At 40.6% G+C, this 19,235-nt stretch overlaps 1 protein-coding gene across 1 annotated transcript in view; it reads left to right on the top strand.

Annotated features, from left to right (window-relative positions):
* The window catches only part of me1 (malic enzyme 1, NADP(+)-dependent, cytosolic), an 87,866-nt gene extending 85,651 nt beyond the window's left edge, over positions 1 to 2,215 (top strand). The window contains exons 11-14 of the mRNA XM_080501234.1: positions 130 to 272; positions 350 to 523; positions 780 to 878; positions 1,311 to 2,215. Of these exons, the coding sequence (XP_080357360.1) occupies positions 130 to 272; positions 350 to 523; positions 780 to 878; positions 1,311 to 1,478 (584 nt within the window). The 3' untranslated portion in view covers positions 1,479 to 2,215. The remainder of the gene's footprint in view (positions 1 to 129; positions 273 to 349; positions 524 to 779; positions 879 to 1,310) is intronic.
* Positions 2,216 to 19,235: the final 17,020 nt, after the last annotated feature.

Raw genomic sequence — 19,235 nt, 5'->3', positions numbered from 1 at the left:
TGGAAGCAGGTCATCCGCTGCGGCGACCCCCAAAGGGATCAGCCAAAAGACGGACATCATGGTAAACAGGAGCCACAAAAACAGTGAATAACTAAAAAGATTGTAATTGAATAAACTATCTCTTCTCAGGCGTGGCAGCTGTCACTGGAGCCTTCACCGAGCAGATCATCAGGGACATGGCTTCCTTCAATGAACGTCCCATTATCTTCGCCCTCAGCAACCCGACAAGCAAAGCCGAGTGCACCGCTGAGCAGTGTTACACGCTCACAGAGGTGCTCACATCTTTATAAGACTCTCACGTGGTCAACATGTATAGATTTCTGCTTTATCAAGCCACTCTGTGTTGCAGGGACGGGGTATTTTTGCCAGCGGGAGTCCGTTTGACCCCGTCACCCTGCCTGACGGAAGGACGTTCTACCCCGGGCAGGGAAACAACGCCTACATCTTCCCTGGTGTCGGCTTGGGTGTGATCGCTTGTTCCCTGCGACACATTACAGAGGAAATCTTCCTCACTTCAGCCGAGGTAACACATTGACACATACCGTGTAAAGCAAGCTTTTTATGTTATTTACACTATTTCTATGAGAAAATTGAGGATTTTGAGTGAAATTATGAATAAACATACATTGTCATTGTACAACAAAACAATTGAATCAGGTCAACTGGACTTGGTCGTTGACACGAGATGCCTCATGCCTGGACAAATAAGGACACGCATAGAATTCTGTCACTGTCACTGTTCTTTTGTGTTTCAAAATATATATTTTGATGTTTTTCAGGCTCTTGCTGAGCTGGTGACAGAAAAGGACCTGGCAGAGGGTAGACTGTATCCTCCTCTCAACTCCATCAGGGACGTCTCGCTCAAACTTGCAGCCAAGGTGAGAGCTGAGTTTATTTTCAGTCCACAGTTGGAGTTACTCGTCAAATCTTATCAATCACATGGATCCAGATGCAGACTTCAGCATCTTTCAGAGGGACAGGAGGATTGAGTTGGGTCAGACTTAACAAATCTCGAATGAAATTGTAGCAAAGCTACTCTAGAGTGGAGACAAGAGCTTTGATAGTGCTGACGCTCATGCTCTGTTAGCAAATGAGGAAGAAAGTGCAGCTCACAAGACTTTGTTTTGTTGTTTTTTTTCATAGCATGAAAAGTAACAGTAAGATGAACTAGTGTTGCCCCCTCTAGTAAACAACAGTTTAGTGAAATCGTAAGTGAACTTCTCCACTTTAGCTGACAGTTGATTCTTAAGCAGCAGCAGCAATTTGTTGGATGAGACACTGTTGAAACTTTCCTCTCCTGTGCCTCACAGATCATGGAGTACGCCTACAAGCACAATATGGCCACACTTCGCCCCGAGCCGTCCGATAAAGAGGCGCATGTGCGCTCCCTCGCCTACGGCACCGACTATGACGAGTTCGTGGTGGACTCGTACCGCTGGCCGGAGGACAGCATGGCCGTGCAGTCATGCAAGCTTTAACACTCCCACAGCGAGCCCTGCGAGGTCAGAATAACTACTGATGTGCAATATCGTCACAAGAAGTGATGCCGTGCTGAAAGAAGCTGTGTGCAGGAGTTTCTCTTGGACATGTATTACTGTGAAATAAATTGTTACAACACTTACACGGTCAGGTCCATCAAACAGTGTGAATGATTATTGGGAAATTAACTTTCGGATCGTTTGTGTTTGTTATCTCATTATTTCACACTAATATGTCAGGGAAACCTTCACAAGTTCTTTAAATCAAACTGTAGTAGGCAGTAATGATGATAATCGGCTAAGATTAACAAGCTACAATAGTTTTGATTTATGACCTACATTTCTGATTAAAAAGATACAAAGTGTTTGAAAAAGATGCATCAACCTTCATCTCATGGAGACACACTCCATCTTCCTGTAATTAAGCGTGCAGCACAGAATGTATAGTCATGTATAAAGTGATTCACTCTTTATGTGACATGACTCGCCTTGATCTATGTTGAATTTTATCTTTTGTTGTGCTTTTTGTGACCGATTTGATAAAGCTATACCAAGGTATCTCTGAGAACGTATGTAATGGTGCTCTAGCTCCCTCTAGAGGCTTTATTTTGTCATTGCAATGCACAGTTGCGATGAGGCTTCTGGATGAGAGAGATGATTCTCCGTCGTGATGAGCACAGTGTCACACCACGTTCAGTCTGAGCCTCAATAAAAGCAGCAGGTGAATCGACCTGCGTTATGACCCAGCCGTGTGTTCTCTGTCTGTCTGCCTCAAACCCAGGATGATTTCACATGAATTAATTGATCAATCAGTACCCAGACAGTCAGTACCAGAGGCTCTGACTGGCCCACAGCCCGTCCCGGTCTGAAATCAATAGAGGAGCAAGCAGACCAGTCAGCGTCCAGCGTTCAGCGTCCCGCCCGGGGCTAATTTCTGCCAGGCAATCATTTGTCTCCCTCACTTTCCCTGCTTTGCTCTCAGTTCAAATCCTCCAAATGAGCCTCGGGCGACCTCTGCTCTGACCTGATGATCAATATGTCTCAATGTCAACACCATCCTGTTTTCAGTTTGGCTACGTAGGACACATGTTTCTAACAGATAGGTTACCATACAGTGCAAGGAGCTGTAAAGATGACCCCACGATGTGCAGCATCGTCCATCAAATGTCAAGATATGTGCATTATTTTTTTCACCTTATCGACAAAAGGGGAACTTAAACTTTAAGATTAAAATCGAGAAAAACACTGATTAACCCGACAGAAAGACCGTACAGTCTTTCTACATCCTTTATAAGATCACTAAATCATTGACTAGTCATTTATTTTGAAAATGTATCAGCACCATCAGCCACAGTTCAAATGCATTTATTTCAACTGATTTAAAACTGGACGCCTTGTAATGCTCTGAATTTTTTAATAGGACGAATGAAAACCACGGATAGGTCTCTACCATCCAAACAATAGTTTTACTCTTTGTTTGAGTTCTAAATATTTGTGGGTAAAACTATATAATCCTCACGTTGCACATTGTTTCATTTGTTATTATATTGCATTACTGGGTCACTATATTTTTAATAGTCCACTTCAGCACAATTGCTATTACTTTTAGGTAATTACTTTAGTTCTCTCTTTTATTTACGAACTACTTCAAACAATTATTACTTTTGGTTTACAATTTTGAAATTTTGCACATGTTTAAATTCTCAACTTGCTTATATTTTTACTTTTAGCCAACTCCATTCGAAGTTAAGCTAGTGATAAGCTAGTTTGTGATAGAATTTATAGCATATAGTTTGCTTTTTCAATTATTTACTTTTCAACATTTCCATCATTACATCAGAGGTGATTACATGTATTTTATACACACATCCAGGCAGACATGAGTCATTCAGTTATTTTTCTCACAGATTAATTCAAACTGTAAAATCGTCCACGTGTTGTAGATTCATGAATCATATATTGAAATGTCATACAAGTGTTATTGTTTCATTCAGTCAGAAATTCACTTAAAAACACACACATGCACAGGGAGACAATGCAAATTCAGAAAAGACCCAAAACCCAGATTCAATATTCTGTTTTCTTCACCAAGATTTAGGACCTGCACAAAATTTCAGTTTTCATTTCCTCTTGTTATTCTGCACTATTGTTATTTGTATATTATATTGTATCACCTTGCTGTGACTGGCAGCTGTGACCTGACCTTGCTTTAACCTTCACCCCAGTTTCACATTAAATGACACCTTGCTAAGACCTTTTAGATCACAGCCAATCAGGAAACTCTCCCTCAGGGGAAAGTTTCCTGTCTGAGTCCGTTGGTCCATCTTTTCCTCCCACCAGCCTGTCTGACAATCTGCACACTACATATCAAATGTAAGTTTTCGTTTTTGACATACGTACTGCAGTTCTTTGAAACGATAAAGTATTTTATTCAGCGTTTCAAGCGCTTCTTAATCCGTGCAATAACGTGCAGGTCAGATATTTCAAAGGCCAGTAGAGGGCGCTGTGATATATTGTTTTAACAGCAGTGCAACATTATTGAGTCCTCTCATCAGCAGCACATTACATTGTAATGTATGTCTCATGTCCCTAATGCATCCATATAATGACTCCACACAATGAAGGCTTTGACTGCAGTAATGACCCTGCCTTTAAATCGCTGCATTTACTTTTGGACTAATTTCACCAGTTACGTCTTCATGTATGTGCGAGGGAATTAACTTGTGCATTGTTGCTGTTCAGTGATTATGGTCTACAGCTTGTATTAAAGACCATAATGGTAAAATTGAGTAGGTAGTGTCATTTTCAGTAATTGCACATGTGGCAATTATGTTAATATACTTACTACTGGTTTTATGGAAAACATTTTCTTGGTTTCTTGTAGTGATTTAAAAGTCACTCTGTGGTGGATTAATTAATTAGCCTGTAACTCTCAGGAAATCTTAATTACTGTGTCTGTCAGCACACTGTAAGTGTGAGCAGTGCAGTGAGTTCATGGGATGGCTTTTCAGTTGAAGCTAATCTTGTAATCAAAAGTAGATTAAATCCTGGAGGAACATCCTACATCTGCTATAACCTGGATGTGATTTTAAGAAGCAACCTGTTCCACTTCGCCTGAAACTGTAGGCGCAGCTTTTGATCATAGAGTTTATAAAGTGACTGAAAACCGTAAATCTGAATTAGATAAACCCCCCTAAAAAATTCTTGGTACAAAAGATCACACATAGAAATACCTACCATTTACAAATGAAGAAAGTATGAATGTGTTTCTTTAAAATCGGTTATTCAGATCATCTATGATATGACCTGTGAAACAATCAGTGTATCAGCTTAACATCAAGGATTTTACAGGACCCAGTAGGATGCTTTCTGTTACTTCTCATAAATAGCAATATACATCTCTGCTGAAGGACACAAGTTTAAATATAGTGACTGCAAAGTTCAATAAAGCAATACTAGTAATTGCTCCATATGAAAGGCATTTTACAACAGTCCTTTCAGTGATGGTGACAAGTCACAACAACTTCATGAAAACATAAAGAAACATCATCTCCGTGGTCCAAAATGTTTCCTTCAGTTTAATTTGTTCCTTTATGTAATTTTTTTTTTTTATTTATTTATTTTTTCTGTTTGACAAAATTCCAAGTTGCACAGAGGTTTGCAAGGTAGAGGATTAGATAAACAGACACATGCATCTTGGTGGCTGTGTTTCATGGTACCGTTATTGCGGTCTGATACCATGAATAATTGTACTTTTTGTTGATTTTGTGTAATTTTCTCGATATCTATCACATTTTTTCTAAATGCAGGAGATTCAACCAGCTTCCTCTGACATGGTAAGCATTTTTTTTTTTTTTTGTTATTCGTGGTATTTTGGGATTGATTCTGTTTTTCATTTCAGGCTCCTTGACTTCCCATCCGTGTGCCTGATTACTGTTCCCTGATGTCTTTCACCTGTGCCTGAGTGTGTAATTGTCTTCACCTGGTGGCTTTGGTATATGTTGGGAGTCTTCTGTGTGTTCTGGTTGTTGGTTTGTCTCTGTGTGTCTCTGTGTCTGCGCTTTTCCAGTGTTTCATCTTTACCTCCCATAATCTCAAAGACTTTGGTTCTTTGTTATTTTTTAATGTTCTCCCAATAAAAAAAAAAATTATTTACATCAAAGGGGTGTCATACGTACAGCTTATGGGCCAAAACACCCCACCAGGGTTAAATCTGGATCCATGTGTGACACTGATGGTCTAAAAAAAAAGAAAGAGAATAACTTAATATGCAATAATAGTAACTGTGAATATTCTGTGGGTTGCCCAGTTCAGAGGAGACGTAATAGTAACAGACACTTAGAACTGAACTACTGATTACAGCGAGATGCAATGGTAAAAGTCAGTGACCTTTACATCGCCCTCATGGTTCTTGGTTTGAGAACACATGAGCTGAAGGTTGCAGAAAATGTGCAGCTTGAGAAGAAACAAGCTTCTTTTTTTTTTGTTTGACATAAATCAAGAAAAAATAAGAGAAAAGATTGAAGTGGATTGCATGTGAAGACTTCCACCATGTGGCCCACATCAATAGAGATCAAACTGCTCTGAGAATTATGAGTAATCCGGCGAGGTTTCACCTGAACGACTTTGCTGAAGTGCATGTGATCGTGGTTACCTGAGCACAGAGTGACTCGGTGCAGTCCAAGCTGAGAGCAAATGAGTAAAGAGAAGTCTTGCTGCTATTTATGGTGCCAGACAACACAAGTTGCTACACAGATTGACCTTATTTTCTCAGCAAATTTGGAGCCCCTGCCCGGCTGGTGTTCGACTCAATGAGGACCGTAACCATGAAAAGGGCCCCTGCTCAGCAGCTTCGCACCGTTCCCTCCGTCCTTATGAACGATTCTGTGAATAATCCGGAGAGACGTCTGTTGTTCCGGACACCGTTTGCGAGGCCCTCGTGTCGCACAGGTTTTAGCCCGGGAGGCAGTGGTGGGCGCAGGTTTCCGACAGCCTGTTGTTTCTCGGGCGGGTACCACGCGCCGATACCAAGCGGGAGCGCCAACGCCTTGACAACTTTTCCTTAATTAGATGAGGCCTGGCGCTCCGATCTGAGATCCAACATGACGTGTGTGATCACGACCCAAAGTCGTGTTCAATTAATTTCGGGTTGCGATGCAGGGCGTGCAGACATCATTCCCTGCAGCACTCATCACTGAACAACACAGATTTCTACTGAAATAGGCCACTTTGTCACATTTTGCAGAGATTGCGTGCGTGCTCACTTAACAGAGCCTGTATTTTAGACTAAATTCAACAAGTGACAGTTGCAGATCTTTGGTTGTTACAACCAAAATGCTGTTCTCCTATCTCTACATTCAAATCACAGGAAAATTACCATGTTTTAATCCAGTTTAGTTCGGCTTTTCGACATGCCAAATGTTGCCTTTAGCTGCTGAGCATCTCCTTGCCGCCTTTTGAATGTGGGCACATGCTGGCCGGGCTTGTGCTTATCATTCTGCTGCAAGCTCCAGATGGATCAACACATGCTGAAAACATTACAAGCAAGACATTTGCATGTGACCTAAATCACTCACTTCTGCTCCGTGATGCAAACAAGTCCATCCAAAGACATTATTTAATGACACTGGATTAGAACATATTTCAAATAGACTTCAATTAAATAGACGTTAAAAAAAAAAAGTGTAGTAAAACATGAGCTCATTTTTGTGGAAAATGTAAAGATCTGTTACACATTGATTGGAAATGACAGCCCTCATGACACTCTCTCATGTGGCTATTTGTCTGTTTTTCTCATGTTCATTAGGCTTGACGTAAGCATCCGGTCACCTACACTGTTTATGCAGACTGGACAAGATAGAAATCACACGTCGACAATGAATGCTTTGTCGTATTCAATGCATTGTGTGCACGTGTTTTGTTTTTAAGTTCGCAATTTCTCCTCAAGTACAGACTCGCTCCAAAATAAATCCGACTGAGTGACAAAGAAAGGTGAGCCCTACGTCGCACTTGACACACTCATGACCAGTAAGAGATCATTGATAGCCGGCCTGAGCAGACTTTGTGCCACACTATTGGCTGGGATTACATTTACCATGCATGCGATTTAAGATATTAACATGCATGCGTTTGGAACAATAGCCCTGACCATTGTTTTCTCTATCTTCATTAATTCTGCAATTGTTTGCTGCCAGTGATTTACTGCCAGGTTTTGTGAACATCAAAGCATTTCCAGCCTTTTTTTCTGAAACCAGACATAACCCATTAAATTAACATGCATATTGCATCTTGAGCTCAATAAGTTGCCTAATTAATTGTGAGAGGCAACAACAGCTTCTGGTTGTTGTGGGTATAGAAAGTAGTTTGTGCCTCTTAGCTTGTGCAGTCATTGTTCGCAGCCTGCACATGTATGTTCAGTGCATGTGTGTGTGTGTGCGTGTATTTGTGTGTGTTTACTGATTATAAATGAGGACAGCAAGGTGTATGTGATGGTAATGCAGCCTCCGGTCCTCTCCTTGCCCGTTAATAACCAGGTTCTCTTTGATGTGGCCACGACGAGCGAGGTGGCCTCCTTTTTTTGCATCACTTGCGGCATGTAAATCCCCCTGCTGTGTTATCTCCTTAACCGCTCAAGGGTCCACCTGAGTTTGTCCACCTGATGGATAGATTAAAGAACCACCAAAGGCTTTATTTTTTTTGTTTCTTTTTGATCATGTGTCTGTGTGCTGTGGCTCTCTCTGTTCTCACAGCACAGTGGGAGGTCGGAGGTCGCTCGGATATTATCTCCAGTCTGTTTTAAAGGTCTCTGAAAGACCAGTTCGTCTCATTTGAAAGTAATCGATTTCATGTTGAAGTGTAACAGTTTCAGCATCCAAACTCATGAAAGGTCGTACTCAAGTGTCAAACTTACCACTGTTTGAATCCCTTCTTTAACAGTTGCCTGATGATAAAATTAGCATTTTAAACAGATATACACAATCATGTGCAGTGCAACCATGCAAGCACAGCATATAAACTGAAAACATGAACCCCCACCCCCCCTTATCAACATGGACTTAAACCAGGGACATTGTCACTATCTGTGCACAAATAAAAGTAGAGTAAAAGTATAGTAACTGTTTCAAAAAGTTCAGTCAACTTCATAATTAGTTTTTTTTAAACATTCTCCTAAAAATGTATATCTAAAAAGCTATCTGACATTTTAGACTGGTGGACAACATTGAAAAAAAGCTCAAGGCTGTGTCAACTTATTCCACAGAGCAATACCACAGCTTTTCTTATTTTGTTGGATTGTTTAAGATAAAAGGCTTATGTGGTATTGTTCAAGTTTCCCACTTCTAGATCTAGAACTGTAACACAAAGACACAACTAGCAACTGGCTCGGAAACATTTAATGCCCGCTATGCACTGTGTCATTTTAACAATCTTTTTAGATCACAACAAGACACACTGAATGGCATGAATCTTTGGGCACGCCATGGGTTTACTGTGTGCAGATTGCTCGGTGAAACATGAGTGGAATCGAAGCCCACAATGTATGTGAGTCAACAAACTAAGAAAACATGAACAGAGCCCTCACTATTGTGGTATTTATGCATTTGGAGAGAATTACTAAAAAATGTTTTTTGACCTTGTAACCACAAAGCATCTATTTAGGTGTAGTGCCAGTGTTGTGCTGATCAGTACGTCATTTCCTACTTCATTACTATTGGTTAGTTAGTTGATGTAGGTCAGTGGTCCCAATCACAACAAGTTTCTGACACAGATATCACCACAATTCTCTCACGATTGTTATATTTATTCTGGGATGGCTGAAAATCACAGTGTAGCAATGTCATATTGCAGTGTGACATTGGCACTTTGTATTACATTGATTGTATAAAAAAGTACTATACAAATAAAGTTGATTGGTTGGAGCTTAAGACTAGAGTCCAACACAATGCCAGACAGTGGCTTGATTATGTTTCTGATTATGTCTCTGCACAGTAAATTCCTTCAACATATTCTTCTAACATACCACCCCCAGTTATTCAATTATTATGTTTTTTTTCATTCCTTAGGGCCAATGAATATAGTCATATGTTACGCTGGTCATTGAATGTCTCACACACCCAGTTAAGAGCACCTGATTAAGCTCTTGACCTTGCGCTGAATGCCTCCCGTGCACTTTCTTCCTCTCCATATCCAAGTTTGCACTCGGAGAAGGTGGGTCGGGTCAAATAATTTCAAGGCAAAAAAAAAAAATGAACGCCGGTGAAGATGAATCAGTGAAAGCATTGGACAGCAGTGTGTGTGTGTGTGTGTGTGTGTGTGTGTGTGTGTGTGTGTGTGTGTGTGTGTGTGTGTGTGTGTGTGTGTGTGTGTGTGTGTGTGTGTGTGCGTGCGTGCGTGCGTGCGTGCGTGTCCATCTTCTGCTCGCTGCATATGGATGGATAAGCTCATTATCTATTGTGGACGGGCACAATGCGCCGAAGGCCAGGCTCCACTGGCCCAACAGCCCCCGAACACAATACCTGTAAACAGCCAGTAACTAATTGAAAACACAGTCTATCATGACCATGTTGTCTCACAATGACAAACCCGGTGAATAGGGAGGTGGACATTTAAAAAGAAAAGCTTTGTCCACAGAAAGGTGGGAGTATGTTCTAGTCGTGAATGGTTGCAGCAGCGAAGGTATCGAGTGTAACCTCAAACCTGTCTCTTTTTTTTCTTCCTCCCCTCCCATCGCTCTCGACTGGTTGCCAGACTGCTGGTTCTCTGATCAATGCAGTTTTCTAAGTAGATGTATCGACGCCATTAACTTTGAATAACTGTACATTCACGATCAGATAATGAACTTCTCTAACCTGAAATGCAGAATTGATTTACAAGCTTTTAAAATGTCATGCTTCAGCTCACTAATGCGTTTAGCTCCCATGTTTGATTAACCAATGTGGCCCTAATATGAGCCCCTGGGCAGTGAAATCTCAACGCTGTATGTTCCAGATGAGGCCTCTAAGTGTGTGGAAATGTTCGTCAAATAGGTCAGCGAGTCTACATCCATCCATCACCTCCACCCACTGAGCTCTTAAACCACAGCAATTCAAAAAAAAGAAGAAAAAAAACGGGGAAGAAAGATTCTCCCTCGTGCTTCATTGCATGTGGGCTAAGTAACAGTAATCCAATCAGATATAAGACTAGTCAACATACAAGTTTTGCTGGATATTTCAGCCGCTGCGTGCCCACCACAGATTCACTAGTTCCCTGTCAAGCCGCCGGCTCCTGTTACTCTGAGTTCTGACGCTCTGGACCTCATTGTTTTGACGTCGTCTTAAAGTGAGTTTTGCGATTAGCCTCGGATATGTGCCTCTGTTCCGTCTCATGCGCAATAAAGACCCTCAGCCTCATTTTACTCTCCCTCCCTGTTTCTCTCTCTCTCTCTCTCTCTCTCTCTCTCTCTCTCTCTCTCTCTCTCTCTCTCTCTCTCTCTCTCTCTCTCTATCTATCGCTACCTCACCAAGTGGCTTCTGCATTTGTTCTGGTCTGTCCTTGTTTGTACAGTGAGCCTATTCAGAACCATAGGTTGGTTATTGTGGGAACACATATCTGGTGGCGAGTGAGCCTTGTGAAAGCGCTTGTCCTTAAAGTGGGTGACGAGGACAACAGATGCTCGGAAAAATAAACTGGTGCTGAGGCAAAAAAAAATTATAAATAAGTTCCATCACTGCAGTGAAATCAAGTCTTCCTCTGTACAAGCAGCAAGTATCTGACCATGAACAGGATGAAGTGGAATAGAAGATGGCTGCCAAGGTATCTGTGGCCATAGCATTTAAAGTGGTGGAATAAATGTACAGGTCCAGAGGATGCATGTCACCAGCTTTAATCTTTACTGTTAATTTCTGAGAGGAAATCTTCATAAAAGATACCTTGAATTCATAAAAATCACGCATTGTCGGTGTGATTCAGATTAATTAAATTAATACAAAAGGATTCAAATCCATGAACTGGTCACTCTTGGCACTTTATAAGAATTATTTATAGCTGTAATTTTTTGATTGCTCCTGGAGGCCAACAGCCATGAAAAGTAATATATATCATGTTGAGCTATTGGACTGTACAGTGGGCTGGAAAAGTCTCTGTACTGTAATTTGATGTAAATGTATTCTACTTTTTCTCCCCTTCGCTTGCCCATCCCACATTTATGGTAGTAATAGAGGGGGGTTTTGGTGACACTGTGGCAGCATTCTGTTGTCATGCAGTCATTCATTGTGTCTGCTGGGTTATTTAGATAGAGAAAGTCACTCCTTGAAATAAGTTGTATAACAAAAACAAAACAAATAGGTGTGACTTATACAGCTTTATTGCCTTCATGGCAAATATTGTTTTCAGTGCACTGAGAAGAAAAGTTAACAAGTACTATTTTCTTTTGAATGGCACTTTTTGTTTGGTTTGTTTTAATCCTTTTCTCCCCCAATTGTGTTGTGTTGGCTGTGATTGATTTGGGAGCGGTTTTTGTTTCAATACTTCTCTCTCGTTGTTGTGTCTTTTTATGAATGAATGCACTTCACATGAAACAATCTTATGTTTACGAAAGGATGAAAAGGAACTCAAAATGCAATTAGGGTTCATAATTTTCCAAACAATGACAGTTTCTCTCAGTCTGAGCCATTATTACATTATGACCAAAACCAGTAAGATTATCAATGTAACAACTTCTTACATCATATAATGTTAGATAAAACACTTACGTTATTGTGTTGTGCAGATCTCATGTTTGTAAATGACAGCAATGATGATTCTGGTTTGTAAAAAGAAGGTATTGAAATGAAATGAAAGGGGATTATCATCCTGATAGCATGTTGGTTGTTTTGTTTTGTTTTGTTTTGTTTTGTTTCGGTTTGTCATTGTCAATCACAGGTTAAAGCGAGACCAAATATTAATTGAATACATTAGAAAAGTTGAGAAATATTTGAAAAGTTTCCTTGATTTGAATAGTGGTTTGTTATTAAGGGATGCTTGTGGTTCACAAAGCCATACCGGTTGATAAACACTGATGTAGCATGCAATGAGTCCTGAAAATATGAAGCAATGAAGAAGCAACCACCTGGAAATACAACAAATATGGAAATAGCAAGCCACAGCTTGCAATTGTTTCAGTGATTGCTAAAAAAATGTTTTTTATAATAATAATATAAGTGATCTCAGGGACCAGAAGTCAAATGTTAACATCCACTGATCTTGGGACCACATGTATCAGAGAGGCTTGGCCTGTCATGACCCTGAGGCCAGTTCACCGCTGCTCCTTCCGTTGACCACTTCTGAAAGCTGCAGACCACAAATGCCCTGCAAGAGCTGCGGTTTTGGAGGATGCTCTGACTCAGTCGTTTCATCACAGCTTGGCTCATGTCAGACTCACTCGAATCATTACAGTTCTGCTTCGAACGCATCGACTTTAAGGACAAAATGTTCATGTGCTGCTTAATGTGCTCATGTACGGCACAACAGGTGATAAAGACAAAATCTGTAGATTGTGCTCCACCTTTGAGGACTCATGATGTAAATTTGTATTGTCAAAATGTATTGAAACTAAACAGGAAGTGGAGAGCTGAATATTTTATGATTGAAGATTACCAGCAGCAGTTACTTGACCATCATAATCAACACTAAACATGGTGTTTAGTCTGACTTTAGTTACATTTTGTCAAGGATCAGGAGAAAATCTACTTTGGATTTATTAAGGCAACTCTGTAAAGTCAAGGTTTCCTGTTTGTATAATAGAAAGCACCTCAGTCATACACTGAATTATTACTTATATTGCATGAAATGATGCCCTATGTTCCTTCCACAAAAATCTGCAATACTGTGTAGTTTTCTGAACAAACCCATTCATGCATCTTTTAAAAGATGCTGAGATAGTAAAGCAGGCAAATAGATTATCCAAAGCACAACATGAGTTCAGCAGGAGTTGTTGATTTTTTTTAGTGATGTTAAAAGTGACATTAAAAGTGATGTTAAAATAGAAAATGTTTATACTGATGTACTGTATATAAAGTCAAACAAAACCAACAAGCATGATATTGCAGTTTAAACACACACACACACACACACACGCGCGCGCGCACTGCTTGAGGCGACACCTTCCAGATGTTCTTCCACCCACTAGAAAACCAGGAAGGGTCATCATGTGACCATCATGTGTCTGACCATTCTGGTATTTCTAGGTCGGTCATCTTCCTTCACTCCTTCCCTGCCCGTGCTCTTTCACTTCCCCGAGGCCGTCCAGGCCTGGTCAGCAGAGCCACTCCGCCCGAGGCTATGGTTAAACTCAGGCAGGTCTTGGGCCCAGAGGTGCCGCCTCAGATTTGCAGCAAGTCGTCGTGAAGAGCCTCTGTGATGGGCCTGGATGTGATCGAATCCGAGTAGCACTAATCCACTGGGCTGGTTGGGGCGGGTTGGTATTCTGGTGTCCCATTAAGTTTAGCCTGGAGGATCATAAGGTTGCAATTTCAAGAGTCTGGACTCGCCTTGGGTAACGCGAGCCGAAGGTCCACGGTGCCGAGATTCTTCAGACTAACGGAGAGAAGAAGAGTTATTAGACTATCAGAGTGACAGACAGGAGAGGAGAGGGCTTTAAGAGTGACCGGACTCCTCCAAAAAGCATTCGTACAGCCTCTGCTTTGGCTGGAACAATGAGGGCTCATGGCTCCATTAGTGTTGTTCTGTTTTCATGTGGTTTGGAGTTTCATACAGTTTTCCATCGTGTGTTGTTTATAGGGCATCCATTTAAATACTGAATCTTTGGGTTTGAACAAAGCACAATTCAGTTTTTAATTTTTATTTTTTTTATTTTAACTCATTAAAGTAAGAAAAATAAGCAATTTGGCAAAACCAATGCATAGAAGGTGTCAATATAAAGGGTGTGGAACGCAAAATTGCATTATACACAGACAACATATTCATGTATTTAAGAAGTCCAAATACCTGCCTGCCAGTCGCCCTTGATCTCCTTGAATCCTACGGCCAATAGTCTGGCTATGAATTAAATATTCAGAAGACTCAGGTCTTATCTTTTAACTTTACCCCAACCACCAAGATTACACAAAGCCGCTCTCTTAATTGGAATCCGAGAGCAAATAAAAATATTTGGGAGTTTGGCTGATGCAAAAATTTGAAGACATGTATGAAAGAATTTGCTTTCCTATTAACACCAAAATAAAAGACAGTTTGGGACGCTGGTCTACCCTCCCTTTGGACATGAGTAACAGGATTGAAACTATTAAACAAAATATCTTGCCAAGGTTATTAAATCTCTTCAAGACTTTACCAATAAAAATTCCTCGTAAACAATTCAACGAATGGGATAAACGAATATCACGGTTCGTCTGGAAGGGAAGAAAACCATGAATTAAATATTCAACTCTCCAACTAAGTAAAGATAGGGGCAGTATGTCTGTACCAAACCTCAGAGATTATTATTATGCTGCACAGCTTAAACCACTTGTCTCCTGGTGTGTCGATAAAATAGAAGCCAAATGGAAAGACATAGAGCTTAATCACCAAGAAATACCCATGCAAACCTTATAGGGAGATGTAAAACTAGCCAAATCTAAAATCAACCAGTTTGACCGAATTATAGCCATCATCCATACAGAGTTGGCTCACGATCGTTAAAATGCTGAAATTAGAGACACAAACTAGGAACCTAAAATGGAGAGCATACGGCAGCATTTACGCCAGCATCTATGGATCAAAGATTTAAATTCTGGTCTAACAGGGGTGTGAATGCTTATTGTAAAATAATGAAGCATAATCACTTGCTGAGTTACGAAACTGAAGAGTAGATATGACCTCGAGAAGGCAGACATGTTCAAGTACTTCCAAGTACGAGAGGCACAAATGCTAATCAACTGGTGAGACCTTTTGTACAGGCATACCGAGAGGGGTAAAGAATACTGTCTAAACTATATCAAAGTATTAATGGTTCTAGAAAACACACAACGGACTACATCAAAGAGAGATAGGAAAAAGAAATGAAGGCTACAATCTCAGCCGAGCAATGGACAAATATTTGTAAAATACAACACTCCACTATAAACCCTAATACCTGGCAAGAATTCAGCTGGAAAAACACCAGAGCTTAAAACAATGCAGAAAGGAGTACCGCAGACATGCTGGAGGAACTGTAATGAAAATAAAGCACATCATTACCACGTTATTGTATTTTATCGAGTAAAAAAAAAAGTAGTAAAAAATAATGCTAAGATAGGCCTTTAATAGATGATAAAAATCAGTTTATATCAGAATTTGTAGCGAGAGAGAGGCAATGCATTTCTTGATGAATGTTACAGTAATGTTTAAATTCTCTTTGGCAAATGATAACTTTGTAATGTAATAAATATATGACTTGTATTTAGCATCACGAGGCACAGCGTCAAACATTGTGTTGTAATCAACGTTTTTTATATCCTAAAACATGTAAATAATCTTAGTTCAGGGGCCACACGCAGTCCAATTTCATCTTGAGTTGGACCGGACCACTAAAATAGTGTTTTTTTTATTGTGGTGCAGAGTATATGAAATAAAACTGTCAAAACCAAACAATTATTTCCCAAAATTACTACAATCTCACCATAAAGCCAAATGTAATGAAACATTCTGTTGCGAAATACAGTGAAACTTCCTCTACAGCTGTTGCATTATGAATGTTTTTACAAACGCACCCTGACAACATGACTTTGACCAACAAGGTAGCTTTCATTAGCTTTCATACCAATATCTCAACGTGGGTCTCGGTGTCCAACACGCTTTGGTCATTTCATTAAATTTTTTTTTTTTTTTAAATACAATTTGCTTGGTGGTTTGGTGAGTCGGCCAGGACTCTTTTGATGGCCCAGTTTTGGCACACAGGCCTTATATTTGACACCACTGAGCCAAGACATTAAAGCATAGGTGCCATAAATTGCCACTATTCGCATACATTCTCAAAACCTTTCCCAAAAGTTACATCCATTTCAGAACTTTTTAATCAGTGATTGGTACAAATTCCTACTGTTGGTTTTCGGAAATGTGAAGTAATGAGGAAATTTCAAGTATGCTGAAATATGACTGAGGGAAATAAGTACTAGTATTCATTCCTGTATTGACGTCCATCAACATCTGAGCAGATACACATACACTGTCATCATAATATGTTTATTTTGATCACATCTCGTTGTTTTCTTTTTTCTGCTTCATAAACAGTACTTCATCTATACACATGTTGAGTTTAAACTTTATGTCGAATGCTTCCTAATGACTACATAACCCTTACCCACATCAACATGTGATAGCAAATAATGAATGGTAAATTAATGATCCACATGCCTCTGGAAGCAGAAATTGGAAGATTTAAACAAAGCAAATAATTCAAGTAAAACCGGTTAAATGTGTCCCTTGAAATATGGGTCAAGTAAACATCCATTCGTTCCTGCAGCGTTTTTATTCTCTTGACATTTACAGGTGTGATTTAGGATCAGAAAATATCTTGAGTTATTCAGCCATTTTTCCCTGAAGACAAACTCATACCCCACAGCCATCATTCCTCAAATTAAAGCTGATGTAATCACACTCGATTACATCCCAGGGAAACGTCCCTGTGAGCTAATTCTTTTTGTTTCTCTGCTGTTTGAGAGTTCAGCTCCATGATATTAATTGGCTCCCGTCGCTGCTCACTTTATTGGACGTGACACACGAAACAGGCCTCGTCTTTAGATCTCACAGAGTGGAGGCAAGCGGGGGAGTGGGAGGTGAAGAGAGAAGGGGGGGGGGGGGGGGGGGGGGGAAACCAACGTAATAATTAAAATGGGATTACTGACCAGTTAATTTGGTGATGGTGGTAAATGAGCCAGCTCGTGGAGAGGTGTGAAGAGTGGAGCAGGCCCCGATGTACAAATGAGCATTGTGACACTGTGACCTGTTTCAGCCTTTAGGCAGGATCACACACACACACACACACACACACACACACACACACACGTGTGTTTGTGTGTGTTTAACAGCTAACAAGCGCCAACACTTTCACACAAGGGCAGATGTGTTTATCACTGAGGTTGAGTTCAACATTATTCTCGATGTAAACCTGCAACAGACATTATTTACCAAATAACATTGTAATACCTATGATGGCAGTGTCAATCTTTGCTTTTCTGAAATAGATATAAAAAAAAACAAGACATCTATGGCCCAAGGACTGCGGGTAGGCAAGAGGCATGCCGTTTGTTGCATTTGCTCCCCATTTTATTATTTTTCCCCGTATTTACGCTTTTTTCATCACTTCATCGCCTCGTGAATGTTTCTCAATAATACATCAGGCACTTTGGAGAGGTGTTCTCTTTTATGGATGAATCCCAGTTTTCACTGTATAGGGCGCCGCCGTCGTGTGGGTGAGCGGTTTGCTGACGTCAACGTTGTGAGTGGAGTGGCCCGTGGTGGCAGTGGGGTTATGGTATAGCCAGGCTTCCAGTATATTATGGACAATGACCGCAGGTGCCTTTTATTGATGGCATTTTGAAAAACACAGAGCGGGTGTGATGAGATCGAAGGCCTGTTGTTGTGCCATTCATCCACGACCATCACCTCACGTTGCAGCATGATAATGCACGGCCCCATGCTGAAGACATCTGTACACAATTCCTGGAAGCTGAAAAACACCCCATTTCTCGCATGGCCAGCATATTAACTGGGCATGTCGCTCATTGAGCGTGTTTGGGATGCTCTGGATCGGCGTAGACGGTGGCGTGTTTCACTTCCTGCCAATATCCAGCAACTTGGCACAGCCATTGAAGAGGAGTGGACCAACATTCCACAGGCCACGATCAACAACCTGATCAGCTCTATGTGAAGATATGTTGGACAGTAAATGGTGGTCATACTGACTGGCTTACTGGCACCTTCTAGATAGTTTCACAGATCATAGTCAACTTTGTTGCACCTCAAAGTGAGCACTCTCTCATGAGTCTGTACAAAGAAATAAGGTCATTCTGTTTCTCTTGTACTTCAACTGACATTTGGTCTGGATGCATCTTTTGCTTACCTTCATAGACACATTTTATTTCTCTACACTCTGGTCCATCAGTTCTCTTTCCACTCGGCTCTATTAACACAACTTTCCTTAGGTGTGTGCTTTCATGCGATGAAAAGGACTTTTTAAAAATGGCACACAGAGCGTAACTCCAAAGCTCCACCTAAGTGCAAACAGGGAAAACACAACACACATGCACTTCAGTTGCAGTCTATAGTGTTTTTGCAAATGCCCATCTTCAGCCACCAAATACTTTGAAATGTTCCACAGCTTTTGTTTGTCACTGTTTATCATACATTATTCTCACTGTGTGCATGTGGTTGTATTAGAGTCACGCATCAAGTTCAGGTTTTTCATGTTTTCATAAATTTATCCCATTAAATTATCAAAGCGATGCACTCTGAATGTGAAACTTTTCACATGTAAAATCACAAAAACAATGCAGTTTTTCTAACAGACATAGGGTTTACACCTTCCTGTGTTGCGACAGTGCTTTAATCATGATTCAAAGGCCCATACACATTTCTCAGCACTGGTTGTTGTCATACTGGACACGAAAAGCAGACGTGTCATTTCAATGAAAATGTTCAATCGGAAAGCTTTGGTTAAAATCGGTGTTCTGGTAAAGTCCTTGTGTTATTTCTTTCCGCTGAGAGGCCGAGTCAAACAACCTGCCGTGACAGAGCATAGTGGCACTCGTGCTGTGCTCTGTTCCAAAC

The sequence above is a fragment of the Blennius ocellaris genome, assembly GCF_963422515.1.
Source record: "Blennius ocellaris genome assembly, chromosome: 8".
Classification (NCBI taxonomy): domain Eukaryota; kingdom Metazoa; phylum Chordata; class Actinopteri; order Blenniiformes; family Blenniidae; genus Blennius; species Blennius ocellaris.
The sequence above is the reverse complement of the archived record's forward strand: the minus strand, read 5'-3'. Positions and strand labels throughout refer to the sequence as shown.